General features: G+C 48.9%; 1 protein-coding gene across 4 annotated transcripts in view; it reads right to left on the bottom strand.

Moving 5' to 3' along the window:
- The window catches only part of EXOC6B (exocyst complex component 6B), a 274,450-nt gene that overhangs the window by 230,107 nt on the left and 30,708 nt on the right, over window positions 1–13,635 (bottom strand). For all 4 annotated transcript variants that reach the window (XM_086747734.1, XM_086747730.1, XM_086747733.1 and 1 more), the window contains exon 2: window positions 4,158–4,323. In XM_086747734.1, coding sequence (XP_086603860.1) covers window positions 4,158–4,323 — 166 coding nt within the window. The remainder of the gene's footprint in view (window positions 1–4,157; window positions 4,324–13,635) is intronic.

Here is a 13,635-nt window from a genome sequence, read left to right as displayed (position 1 = left end):
TTCCCAGCCTGGTCCAAGCGTCACCAGGTCTCACGCTGGTGGCTGGCGTTGCTTCAACGAGCACAGCCATCCAGCCTCACCAGCTTCCTTCTGTTTCAACACTGGCCATGCTGGTTTTCAGGCTTACCATGATGTAAGGAGAGGAGCCATCCCGCCATCTCTGCAGCATCTGCATCGGATTGCTCCCCGTTCCGCGGTAGCTTCAGCTCTCCTGGCTGCCTGCCCTCTGCAAAAACTGCTCATTTCCTTTACGGTGTATCCAGATTTTACGAGCAGGAGCACAGCATCTCTTCCAAAGATTATTTTATTTGCTTATATCCTGAAAATCCCACCAGGAAAAGGGAATCCATGTCGAGTAATTTAAAACTGCTCCTAAAATAATGCCAAGGCTGTAGGAGTCTCCTATTAAAATTACATCTCAATCCCAGCTAAAGCAAAAAGTGAGAGCATATCCTGCCCTTGCACACGCAGAGTTTGCAGGGGGCAGGGGGTTGTGTTTTGGTTTGTTCTTAAGGTCTACATTCATATATTTAAAAAAAAATAAAAAGGATGATTATTTATATAGCCTCTCTGCAGGCACGCTGGAGCTTTTCAGACGAGGAGATGTTATCACCTAAGGCAGACACACAGCAAGGGGGGACGGAACAGGTGGGCACGCGTGAAGAACGAGACGACGGGATCGCCCGAGGGGCTTACGGGATGCTCAGGGCGTTGGTCTGGATGCGGTCTGGAGCAGAGCTTGGGTTTGGGGGTTTTAAACAGGGAGATGCTCTTCGCTCTGAGCCAGTCGCCTCACTTTTATCAGACCTGCCTCAATCCAAAGCAGTAAGAATTGCTTCCCATTCTCTCTCCCCAGCTCATAACTCCAGAGACCTTGCGACAGAGGGGGTTAGAATTGCAGCTGGCTTGTCAGAGAAAAGGCTTTTTATTGATTGCATTCAGTAGTGGGAGGTGCGAAGTGCCAACCTCGGGCTGAGACAACCAGCCACACAAAACAGAACAATAACCGCACGGTGGCTCTTCAGCGATCACAGAACATCAAAGGGAAGATCAATCAGTGCTGTGCTCTTACTAAGAAAGCGAGCATCACACAAGTACGTGTGAACAAAACCCTACAACACACCTGAAATAACCCTTCGGCACCGTTTCACTGGCGACTGATTGCCTGCCCCAGCCCAGAAACCACGCGTATCACCACAAAACCTAAAATCCCATCAACTGGAAGGGCTTCAGAGTTTGACGGTGAAAATGGTGAGGTGCCTAGAAAGCATGACGCTCTAGGATGGACTGGGGACAAGACCAGAGCAGAACATTCCTACCACCTCCAGATGACTTTTGCAGAAGACTGCTGCAAAACCAAGAAGTAGTAATCTCCCTTTTGTGCCTTAAAAAGCCTTTTCAGCCACGTAGGCTGAGTTTCCAAGAGAAGGAACACCAGCAGTACCTGGGGGAGGGCTAATGTTAGAGGTTAGATGAAAATCCATCAGGAATGACCCAGCTGAAGAACTTGCTTAAGAGAAAAAAGACAGACGAGGTGACTTCCTGAGGGTACCACCAGCCCTGCGACTCCATGATCCTTTCCTCGTCGCACCTGGAGTTGCGTTTTCCAAGTCGAACCATCCCAATGTATAATTTAGCTTTGACCTTTTAATTCCCACTGGAACCTTTACGAGACGGAGCAGTCGGACTGGTACGTGGCTTGCAAGACCCTGCAGCACCACGCATTTAGGAGCTCGGGAGCAGGTCATCACCACCCTGCTCGCTTCCCAGTGAGGGAGAACATTTGTGCGGTACAAGATGCGAAAACACTGAAGATGTATAACACCAAACACCCCAGAGCAGTAAGATTTTCCTTGGAAACCATGTGAGAAATTTAAAGTAAAGAGAACTGCTATGGTGAAGCTATATTGTTAAAAAAAAATGAGGAAATTTGAAAAAAAGTTTTGGTTTAAACATGTAATAGTTTAAATATTATCCAAATTAAGGAGATGCCTTTTTGAAAATGGATCCTGTGGGTTTTCAATTAACTTCCTTTTTTACCCAAACGTAGCTAATTCATCAGTGACCCAGCACCTCTCGAAAACACCACAACATTGCCCAGAAACCTGGTGCAGAGAAGCTCCTGGGCAGATGGAGAAGGCAGAGCTCCCAGTTCAGTGCCAGCCCCTCGCCGGGCGCGAGAGCGGGACGGCAAGTTCAGCCACGCAGCCCTGCCCGGGTCTGAAGTGATTCGGGGCCACCGGAAACCCAGCGCTAAGGTACAGGGGGGGCTGTGTCACACGTGAATGGGGGAAGAGAATAAATCCAGCTCACATTTAGCATGTGCACCCGTAAAACAACGATATTTCTGCAAGCGCGGTGTTATACAAAACACCCCAGAGCTAAGAGCACGCGCGTGAAGACAGAGACTAGAAACGCAATACGGAGGGCATTTATTTTACTGCTGGCTGCACGTAAATCCAAACGAGCAGCGCCACCGAGAAAGAGACGGAGATCAAACAGAGACTGAACAGCTGGAACAGAACACACTCACACTGGACCCGTGGAGGATTCCCCGGGGAAAGCCCTACAAAGAGGGCTCAGCGCTTCCCAAATAAGCGCCTGCGTACATTTTCCCCATGTGCCACTTCATAGATCACATGGCAATGGAAACGAAGAGAGCTCCTGAGGGGACAGGGATGGACTTCACAGCGCGCCACCACCAAAGGAGCTGTTTGCAGAATGGGAACCAGCACCGAGCCTCTGCAAACAAACAATGTGGAATTCTTGGCTAGAAACAATAGCGTAAAGAAGAAAAAAAAAGAAAAAAAGGGAAAAAAAAGTCTTCTTTTGGGGTATTTCCAATGGCCTTATCCTGCAGTCAGCTGCTGGATGAATCCTTGCTGTGGAAAATGCCGTTGTAATAATATGGGTGTTTCTGGCGTCAGGACACCTCCCAAGGAAGGTGTTCCTGCCAGCACGCGCCTGTCCGTGGGATGGAAGCCTGTCTGCGCAACGCTAGAAGCCTGCCTTCACCTTCTCTAATTCCCGTTGCAGAACGGGACATCAAAGACTCGGACACTCCCAGACTCCAAGCACGGTCTTTCCCGACAGGTCAGACGCCACGCAGCCAGGAAGATTCGCTATGCTGGTCTCCGGAGACGGCCGACGCCGTCGTGGGTGCCACACCACCCAGCCCCAACCACCAAGGGACTGCTCGGGGGGGCTGCTTTTGGTCTTCAAGCCAAGGTCAACACCGTGCTGCCGCAGCGAGGGGCGGCACAGCACCTCTGTTCTGCCTTGTGTAGGACAATGAGGGAGGGTCTCCGACCTCTGACCGCAACGAAGTCATCGCCATGCTCTTTTCTACTCTCCAAATTGTGGAACATTTGTATTTTAAGGAACAGCAGCCAAGCACCAGCTGCAAACCCACCTGGCCCCTGTACGTAAGAACACCTCCGGCCTCAAGGTCCCTCTTCTCCCCAGAAGCCTGCCCAGTTCCCTTCCCACTGCTTAGCCACGTTCTGACCCTACAAATGGCTTTCTCCACACACTACTAAACACAGGTTTTCAAGAAACAGGTGAATTCCACCCGCGTCTCACCTTTCAACACAGCTCTAAAGGCCACAATACTTGGAAAGCCCACTCCCAGCTGTAACCAGTTTACTTGCTCCCTTCCCAGCTCTGATCACTTTACCTTTTAATTAAGCCAACCAAACCTGGAGATGCTAGAGGAAACAAGTCAAGCTGTGCTTTTGTTTACACAGCGATGAGAATCCAACATGAGATGGGGCACAAGAGGAGATGCTGCTACGGCAGGCGTACTTCTGACCGCAGAGCTTATTTCTGCTTAAGGAATTGGTGCAAGCACGTTTCCTGACGCAGAACAAGCTTAGCTTTAAGCTTTCTTGCGCTTTTAACGTACCACACTGTTCCAGTTTGCCCAGCTAATTGTCAAACTTAAAATGGCTAACCTATGGCTACAGGAAGAATGAAGACTTTGGGTTTTTTCCCCCCCATTTTTAGATAGAGGAGAGATGCTGTAGAGAAAAGGAGATGTTCACGTGGTTTCCCCGAGTCCAAGATTGGTTGAAGTCGGAAGGTCCAAGCCTCCTGCTCAAGCAGGGCCACAACCTAGAGCCACATAGCCAGGACCACATCTAGATGGCTTTCCTTACCTTCAGCTTTTGAGCTTCTCCTCTGACTTTGAGCAGCTCCGTGATGGAGTCCACAAAGCCCTGGTAATGGAAGTTGCACATTTTCTCGATCTCACGATCATGGTTTCTGATCCGTGCTTCCAGTTTCTCCATGAAACGACCATGTTCTTCTCCATCGTAGACAGACCTAAAAAGAAGATGTCAACATTGGTCAAGACTCCAACATCTGTAACTGCCATTACTTAGAAGAAATATCCAAACACGAGCTTTAAAACAACCTCCTGTGACAAAGGGATAGCTCTGCTTTTTATTTGCATACGCTAAGCACCAAAAACTCAGGTCTGAAAAATCTTGCTACTCCAGCTTTCTTCTTCTTTTTCCACCAACTCGGTGTTCCCCCAGAGACCGCAACAGCACTGAATCATCAGAAACAAAGTCTTCACGCTCTAGGGTTGAGTTCAGCCATCTCTGATCACTATCTGCTATCGGATGCTGCAGCGCTGAGCGCTGCTCTTGGACAATTTTCTGGATGTTCCTTGGACTTCAAGGGTAAAAGCTACAATGGAAAAGTATCACCTCCACAGCTGCCAAAACCCATTTCCCTTCCCACCTCCACTTTCACCAGCACAGTCTTGATGCCTGAAGGCCACACAGTTGAAGACGACCCAACCTTCGGTGCAACCGAAAACACTAGCGCTAAATTTAAGGGTGGAAGTTAAAAAAAAAATTCTGTTCTTCGTATTTTCTTAAATTCCACTCAACTGGGAAGAGAAGCTTGAATTGCCACGTTAAAACGCTGTGTGTTCTGTCCATTACCGACACACGCGGTCTGGGAACGATGATTATTTCCAACCGTTCTGCAGAGCAGCCTGGAAGGCGCAGAAGGAGCCGCAACAGATCATGACTGCAAAATAAGCCAACGCTGATCTAGAAAGCAGAGGGATTGCAGCACACCCTGAAACGCCATGGGGTTCTCAGGGGGTTGTGTTCCTGGTTTTTTACAGTGAACATCAATATTTTCTGCAGAGGGTGGAAATCTCTGTGAAGTTTCAGTATTTTGAGGAGCAATGCTAATGCCTAAATGAGGATTTTCTCCCCATCCAAAAGAATTAATACACAGCGAGCTTTATGGAATCTGAGCTTGTGTTGTGTCAGAAAGTAAGGCCAAATTAAATTAATTACACGCTGGACTCCACGCAGTAATTAGAGATAGAAGATGGGGAACGACAGAGCATTAACAGGGAAGAAGAAGAATAATTTTAAAAAATATATATACACTAACTGCAGCAGTGACAATCAATGCTTCAGAAAGAAGCGGAACCAGATAAATCTAACCGCACACGGTAAATCCTCCTGCCTGCAGAAAGCGATGTGATCCTTCGGCGTGACCGGCGCTCACAAACCGCTCTGGAGAATCTCAACTCCGCAATCCGCAAAGGTCTCAAAGCAACACAGAAAATACCATGACAGGACTAAAAGCTGTCGGAAACCTACTTAATGATCATTCTTTAAAACCTGCCCTAGCAATTTCAGCAAAACAAAAAGGCCAGATCTTCATAAACCTGTTTAAAACTCAACGTTAAGTAAGAGTCACCAAGAGCAGAAGCCTTCAAAGGCGCCCATAGTGCCTTCTTCATTCCAAGGTAGAGGCTGGTTGGTGCCAAAGGTGAACGGGAGACATGATTTCCTCCCGTGAGACAAATGCCACCACCAGCATGCGGTTTCTCCGTGCAGCTCAGCAGTTTTGCTGGTGAAAGCCGGGGACAGATTGCCACCTAGTGCTGCACAGCCTCCTTGCAGGGTCCCTCCGGAAACTCAGCAAGGCACCTCCGCTCCAGCCAGCTCCAAACGCTAAGACGGTTAACTCACGTACAACAAGTAAACACAGCTCGACAAGTTGTGTTTTCATTCCATTATAAATTTTTTAAAAGTGTTAAAATAATGTGTTTGTATTCAAAGAAAAATATCATCAGTGTTTACAGAGGCATCTGTCAACGGGGGGGGGGGGGCGGGGGGGGAAATCTTAAATTTACTTACAAACTCTAGGCAAGCTTTCCCTTGGAGATGGCTAACCTGAGACAAAGCTCCGTGATTAAAACTTATTTTTGGGTTTTTCTCTAGCCAAACGCTAGCGTAAAAAAAAAAAAAAAAAGTTGGCAACAGGTGGCAACAAAACCCCAAGCACTTTGGGGTCAGCTCTAAGGTCACATTTAACAAAATTTGTTATCTTCCCTTTGGAGCTCTCCTACTCACCCCCAACTCTCCCTCCAGTGCAGAGCCAGCAGCCTTCGCTTCCACCCTCCCTCTACACCACCAGCGAACGGGCCACAGCCGAGCACGTCCCAGATCAAACGGCTCTGGGAAGGTGCAGGACGTCAACTCCAGAGTTACGGGATGTCAAGTTCTTGCTCTCTATTGAGCATCATCATGTCAGTAGACTGCAGCAGCCATGCAGTGACTTCTTTGTTCAACACGGACAATGTAGGGACTCGGTTTGACTGCACGAAGAACGAAACTATCCCCTGCAGTGACATAAAAATACCCCTCAAGTGCCAAACTCCACCATCATCACCTTTGGCTCCCTGGCTCCGGCAGCGATCCGCCTTCCTCAGCCGTTCCTGCCGCTGCAGCACCGCTCCTGGGAAGCCACCCTCGAGATCCCACATCCTTGATGGCTGTGCACCGTCAGCTACCCAGCAACCACCACCTTTCTCAAGACCAGCTCTGGTTCTCACCCGATCCACTCAACCAAGCACCTTCGTTATGGATTTCTCCCTTTTCAGGGCATCTGGGACATCATAATTCCCACTTCTTGCCTTCCAAACCTTCGGGACACCCACTGCCTTGCTCTGGATCTACCTCATTTCTTCTGCACGTACACGCTGCTCCCAGTAACATCTCTCCTGCGTCAAACGCTAACCACAGCCTGGTCTGGGTCAGGTAATTCAGATGTACAACAAAATTTCTAGAAATTAAAAAAAAAAAAACAACCCACCGCTTTCATGCAAATTTTAAACCCACTCTGTTTTCTCACATCATAGAATCCCAGACTGGTTTGGGTGGGAAGGGACCTTCAAAGCCCACCCAGTCCAACCCCCCTGCCAGGAGCAGGGACATCTCCAACCAGATCAGGTTGCTCAGAGCCCCGGCCAACCTGGCCTGGAATGTTTCCAGGGATGGGGCACCCACCGCCTCTCTGGGCAACCTGGGCCAGCGCTCCACCACCCGCACAGGTTTACGTTTACATCACGAACAGGGAGAAAGAAGCAACGTTTTGTCCCTTTTGGAGAAGTATAAAGTGTTTAACCATAAATATTTTTCGTTATCACAGCTCATAAAGCGTTCCCACACGTACTTTACCTACGTAGGCCCACAAATCCTGCACACATCACCATATTTTCAGTCTGCGACAGAAATCATTCCCATCACTGTGAAATTCAGCAAACTATCAGCAATACCCCACCAGCACAAGGCCCTGGAGTAGGAACCAAAGCCGTTTCTGAGGAGCACCACCACGCTTTATTATCTGGCAAGAAAATAAAGTTTTGGCAGCTGGGAACACCTTGATTTCAGTCCAGCCCCGGCACGGCCCCGGCGGGTATCCTCCCGAGCACCCCAGCAGGAACGCCGCACGGAAAAATCACCATAAACCACACGCACACACTACTCCAAACCCACGTTACTTGTCAATGGCTGGGCTCAACCAGGAGGAGCTTTTCAACAGGGCCTCCACACGCATTTATTCCAGGCCTGGCTTTCCTCAGCGGTTTATTAGCAAATTGGAAAATATAATGCAAGCTGTACTTTCGAAACATGCTGGTAACACCAAAGCGAAGGGAGTCACAAGCCTTCTGGAAAACAGCAGCCAAAGACCTCAAGAAACTGGAAGCGTTTCCAGAAACGAAGAGGGATGAAGGTCAGCAAAGGCAAATGCGTTGCAGCGGTCCAAGGAAAGGTCAAGAGCAGCAGCACAAGGACAAGGGGATCAGAGGAGACCTCAGACTCCACACCAGCCACGGCACCTTACGTATTGGCCCACGAAGAGCCCAAGGAATCGGGGTAAGATCTGATAAGAAAGGGCTGGTGAGGACACGGGGAGCTCGGAGCCATGGAAGAAGTCGAGGAGGGAGGAAGGTGAGGAGCTCTGCAGAAGGACAAGAGCAGAATGATCTGCAAAGGACTAGGGTAGAGCGCCAAAGCCCCGGAACAAAGCACTCTAGCACACCAGAAAAGCCATTCATCAGAGCTCAAAAACAGGCTGAAGAGATGTCTGGCCAGGGACGGCAAGAGGATGTGATGGTGCCTCAGGGGAACAGGCCACAGGACCTCAGGCTCTCAGGCAGTACCGCCAGCCTGAGGTGGGAGAACAGCTCAGCAACAGTTAAAACACCTCCTGGTCTTTTTTTTTTTTTTTAAAAAAAAAAAGAGTCAAATCATTCAAAACCCACAGGCCCTCAGCTGTTATCCCTGTTCCACACCAAAGTGACACAGACCTGAGCAGAGCACAGGCCCAAGGACCACTCGTTCCAACCTCACACCTCCCGCATCCAACACAAGAGAGTCTCAGCCTCACCAGGGATTTTTACGGCAAAGGAACACGCTATAAACTCAAGACAACTCCCAGAATAAGGCCAAGCAGACTGAGAAATGCCAAATTAACACACGGTTTGTCAGGCAGATGCACCTACCGCAGCACTGCCCTGGAAGCCACCGCTGCAAGCGACAGGCAGTACGTGGGTACAAGATCCACGTAGCGATGAAAATTTCCAAGACCTGAACACCAGGACAAGGCAACAAGCACAAACCAGCCTACCAAGCCACCTCCAAGTTCCAGAAAGGGTCAACCTCTGGGATTCAGTACAAATCCACAGATTGCAGCAGAGAGAAGAGAGGGGAAGTAGCGGTTCCTGAACCAGATGAGGGTGGTGGAGCACTGGCCCGGGTTGCCCAGAGAGGCGGTGGATGCCCCATCCCTGGAAACATTCCAGGCCAGGTTGGCCGGGGCTCTGAGCAACCTGATCCGGTTGGAGATGTCCCTGCTCCTTGCAGGGGGTTGGACTGGGTGGGCTTTGAAGGTCCCTTCCCACCCAAACCAGTCTGTGATTCTGTGATCTGGATACAAGGCACCAATATTTTTGGTGCAAATTATCCCCTTCTTAAAAAAACCTTTTAATATCCTCTCACCGTTCAATGTAAAAGCCACAACACCAAGTTAAAGACTGCGCACATCACCCCACCTTTCTCAGAGAGAACACCAAAGATTGCAGTCCGGCCACATCTCACTCCCCGCTCCCAAAGCGCCGCGAGATGAAGACCACGGCCATCACAAGGGTGACGAGTTTGGGACAAGCACTTTGTACCGGACACCACTCTTCTCTCGCTGCGCTGCTCACCCTTCCAGCAGCACAAGAAAGAGGAGAAAACGAACGAAGAGAGGCACCCTCCCAGAGCACCCTCAAATCAGATTACCGATACCACAGTATCGTTTTTAAGCTTTACAGAATTAATATTTTAGCCATTAAAAAGCAGATTAGATTATCACTGAAAAATGTTAGCGTCCATACTTGCTGTGTTATTGTCCAATAAAAGGTTTTTTCCTCCTAACAGCGTTCATTTCATTGCCTTATGCATTGTTTGAACAAGTTGATTTTTTTTTTTCGGTGCATTCTTGGCATTAAGTCTTGGACCCTCCTTTCTGCTGTGAAGCAATGTTGTCACAACACCCAACAGAGGCCCAACAAACCCTCAAGACACACATGATATTAAAAGCCCTGCACTCTAAAACCACACAAAGAGCATTAAAATCGACAGCGGCGTGATTGATAACTACTACCACGCTCGAAGAGAGAGGAAGGGGGCAGCAACGCCAGCCGGCGCGACACACGGGCTCACGCGTTGCTCGTGCACGGTCTTTGAGGCCAAACACCACCTCCACGGGTGGGATGGCGTAGGACAAAACCGCACTTGGCAAGGACGGCCCTCTCCTCTTGCAGAAGAACGCGGTTCATCGTCAAGGTCAACTCAAGGTCTCACTCGCAGGCAGGAGTTGAACGAGATGGCACAGCTCAGCTCTTCGCTGCCAATCCATTGTGTGGAGAAGTTCCTGGCTTTCAGCAGCAGACAGATTCGTGCTCCACACACACACCCCCCCTTCTGCCAGCTCCTGCTCCAGTTGCACCAGTAACTTCAGCCCTCGCACCCTCTCCCGCACCACCAGCGCCCCAAAAGGAGAGAGGTTACCTCTAAGCATACTCGTAACCTTCATCAATTTAATCAAACCAGATCAGGAGCAATCTCACAAGTGGTTTGGGAAGGGAACTGTATGAAACAGGGACTCCTGGCAGAGACGAGCGTCTGGCCAACCCAATTTCTCCCACGAGCACAGCCCGATTAGAGGAGGCTCGCTCTCATTTACGGCCTAGTAATCGCTTTCCAAAACTCACGTGCTCATCTCAGATTAGAAAACACGTGGCCTCCCAAAAAATAAAACTGGGACAAGAAGAACACATTTATTGCACTTTACTCTCCTCTTGTAGTCTTGTATGACCACCAGCGAAGGCCCAGACTGGCACTCCCATGCGAATACTTGTGTCTATCGAAGAAAGGAAAAATAGCAATGGGCTTAAATCACCCAGGAGAATCAGGTTAAACATTAGACAACGTTTTCTAACTGCAAGAGCGGCAGAAATCCAAAAGGGATCTCCAATTGTCTTTAAATTGATCATTTTTGAGAACAAGTTAGGAAACCATCAAGCAGGAGCAGCTTAGGCGCATTTGGTGCTGGAGAGACCAAATACTTCCTCAGCTAGGGCGAGGATTGAGTAGACGGCTTCTTGAGACCTCCTGACGCACTGTTTTCTAGAGGTCCAACCTACAGAACAGCTGACGCTCTTTGGAAACCACCCGATCCTAACCGATGCTGTCCTGAAGCTGAAAGAAATGTTGCTCTAGCCCCGGGTACTGAACCCGTCCAGGTTTTTTAGAAAGATTTCAAAGAACCCAACTCAACTTTCACTGACAGCAACAGACAAATTCCCGTTTCCTTCATTTGTACAAGACCAGGTCTCAAGCTATAAAATATTTTAAAGCCTTCTTAAGCGTGCACTTAAGAAAACAAAGCACTTTTAGACTATACATCACTGGGAAAATGGAGCCACCAGAAAGCCACAGCCATCTGCGGGGCGGAATAGAGCTACGCTGTGCCAGACCAGATTCTGAAGGAAATGAAGAATAATTACCCTAATTGAGAATATAATGGAACGACTTGGTTCTAATGTCCCTATTAAAGAATGAATTTCAGATGATAAAAGACGTTAAGAGGGAAGAGCTTGAACAAATTAGCATTCACCCAACCAGAAGAGCTACAACAAACACGAATGCCCCCAGCTGAGGAGAGTATGGAGAGAACTGGCCAGGAGCAGAACTTTCAACTCCCCTCCCCTTTTTGCGAGCACAATGGAAACAATTCCCCCAAGAACAAAAGCGATGCGTCAGCAGGCCCTACTCTCTCAAGCCCTTTCAAGTTGGAAGGACAGTTGATTTGCACCATGTGTAGGATAGGAATGCTCGCTAGAACCAAGCGAGATAAATTTTGTCCCATCCAAGCTGGTTAACATTATGACAGAGATGAATCATCTTTACAATGCCTGTAAACAAGACTTGGAAGAAGGAAGAAATCTAACGATACACCCTGGTCACACTTTGCAGGAAGTTTCTGAACATTTGTACCACATGGTCTATTGTTAGGAAAAGTGTCGAAACAAGGGGGCAGACACCAACCCACAAGAATCAGAGGATGGGGCCGTAAAGCCACCACAAATGTTCTCATCTCCCTGCACTGGTGTTCCAGCACGTCTAATCCTTCACGACAGGCAGAGGCCGAGGGGAGAGGACACACTCGCGGTCACGGGGTAGATGTACATCAGATGTGCTATTTATTACAAGTGACAAAACTCAAGAGAGTCATCTGCTCTCTGTCACTGGTTGATTCTCACTCCGATCTTCACAATCATAGAATCACAGGATGGTTTCGGTTGGAAGGGACCTTCAAAGCCCACCCAGTCCAACCCCCCTGCCAGGAGCAGGGACATCTCCAACCGGATCAGGTTGCTCAGAGCCCCGGCCAACCTGGCCTGGAATGTTTCCAGGGATGGGGCATCCACCACCTCTCTGGGCAGCCTGGGCCAGTGCTCCACCACCCTCAGTGTAAAAAATTTGCCAAGCACTGATTTTTAAAGGGGAAAAACCAACATATCTGAAACCACAACAGTGTGTGTTACCTTTATCTGGTGACTCAGATGTGAAGGAAACACCAACACCAGAGCACTGAACATGCAAGTCACTGAGCTACGCAAGTCCCAAAACACACCAAAAAATGACTACAAAAGATCGCCGGCTCGGATGTGTCAGGACACTGAACGATCTCCCCACTTCGCTTATTCAGAGGGAGACTGAGAGGCAGTTTAGTTACTAAAGAGGTCCCAAGGAGTTGCTCAATTCAGAGAAGAACATCTTAAAAGCATAAAATCACTGCAACCTTAAAGCAGATAAACTCAAACCAGAAAGGCAACACAGTATTTTTGTTTGCGTGCTTCCAGAGCCATTGGCAGAAACTAATAGGGGAAGTGGAGTCATCAACCTCTCCATCCAGTATCTCCCAAGCTGCCCGCTGCTCGGTGCTAATGAGACACGTTGTCTTGTTCTTAACACTCATCTTCCTCTTCTTCCCAAATTTCAAAAGGTTCCAAGACTCCAGCAGATGAACACGCTGTTTTCATCTTTGCTTAAAGCAAAACTCAAGTAACAAGACTCACACTTGAGCCAGCCAAGTCTTGTTGCTCACACTCATCTCCCGTGGTTGATGGATTTCAGTGTCCTAGAAGGCGCAGTCATCACCAACCTCATCCTATGAATGGGACACCTACACTGTCCGTTTGGATTTTCCGGTGTCAAGTGAAGCACAAACCAAATCTTTTTGTTCATCTACCATCTCTTCTGCTCCACCATCTGCCTATGAAGGACACCAACACCACTGAGACTCCCACACCTCTGCCCAACACATTACAAAGGCAGCCAAATCCAAGCACCCTCAGAGAGGAACCCAGAGGCATCGTGACCAGTTCTAGCTTAGGGAACACAGGCTAAAGGGCATTGTCTTCTCCACTACTCTAGTATCTAGCAACGAGGACAACAAAAGAGGCACCACCTAAGCGGGGGTCATGGGGTGGGCAACAGAACCAGTGCTGGCATCTCTCACCCCTCTTGGCACACCTCCTGGGATGGTAAGGAGACAGCCACGAAACCTATCACACCCTTGGGGCAGTCACAAACGTCAGGCTTCCGGCAGTCTCTTCATCCCTCTTCCGGCTTGGGAGGAAGGAGGCAAAACCATCGTGCCTCAGCTACGATGGATTAGTGCAACAAAACACCAGAAGGCGTTCGGACACCGGAGGTGATTTCCCGTCGTGCCGCTGATAAGCATTCCACTAACAGAAATTTT

This window comes from Chlamydotis macqueenii, chromosome 4 (assembly GCF_036417535.1).
Source record: "Chlamydotis macqueenii isolate bChlMac1 chromosome 4, bChlMac1.mat, whole genome shotgun sequence".
NCBI classification, from domain to species: Eukaryota; Metazoa; Chordata; class Aves; order Otidiformes; family Otididae; genus Chlamydotis; species Chlamydotis macqueenii.
The sequence above is the reverse complement of the archived record's forward strand: the minus strand, read 5'-3'. Positions and strand labels throughout refer to the sequence as shown.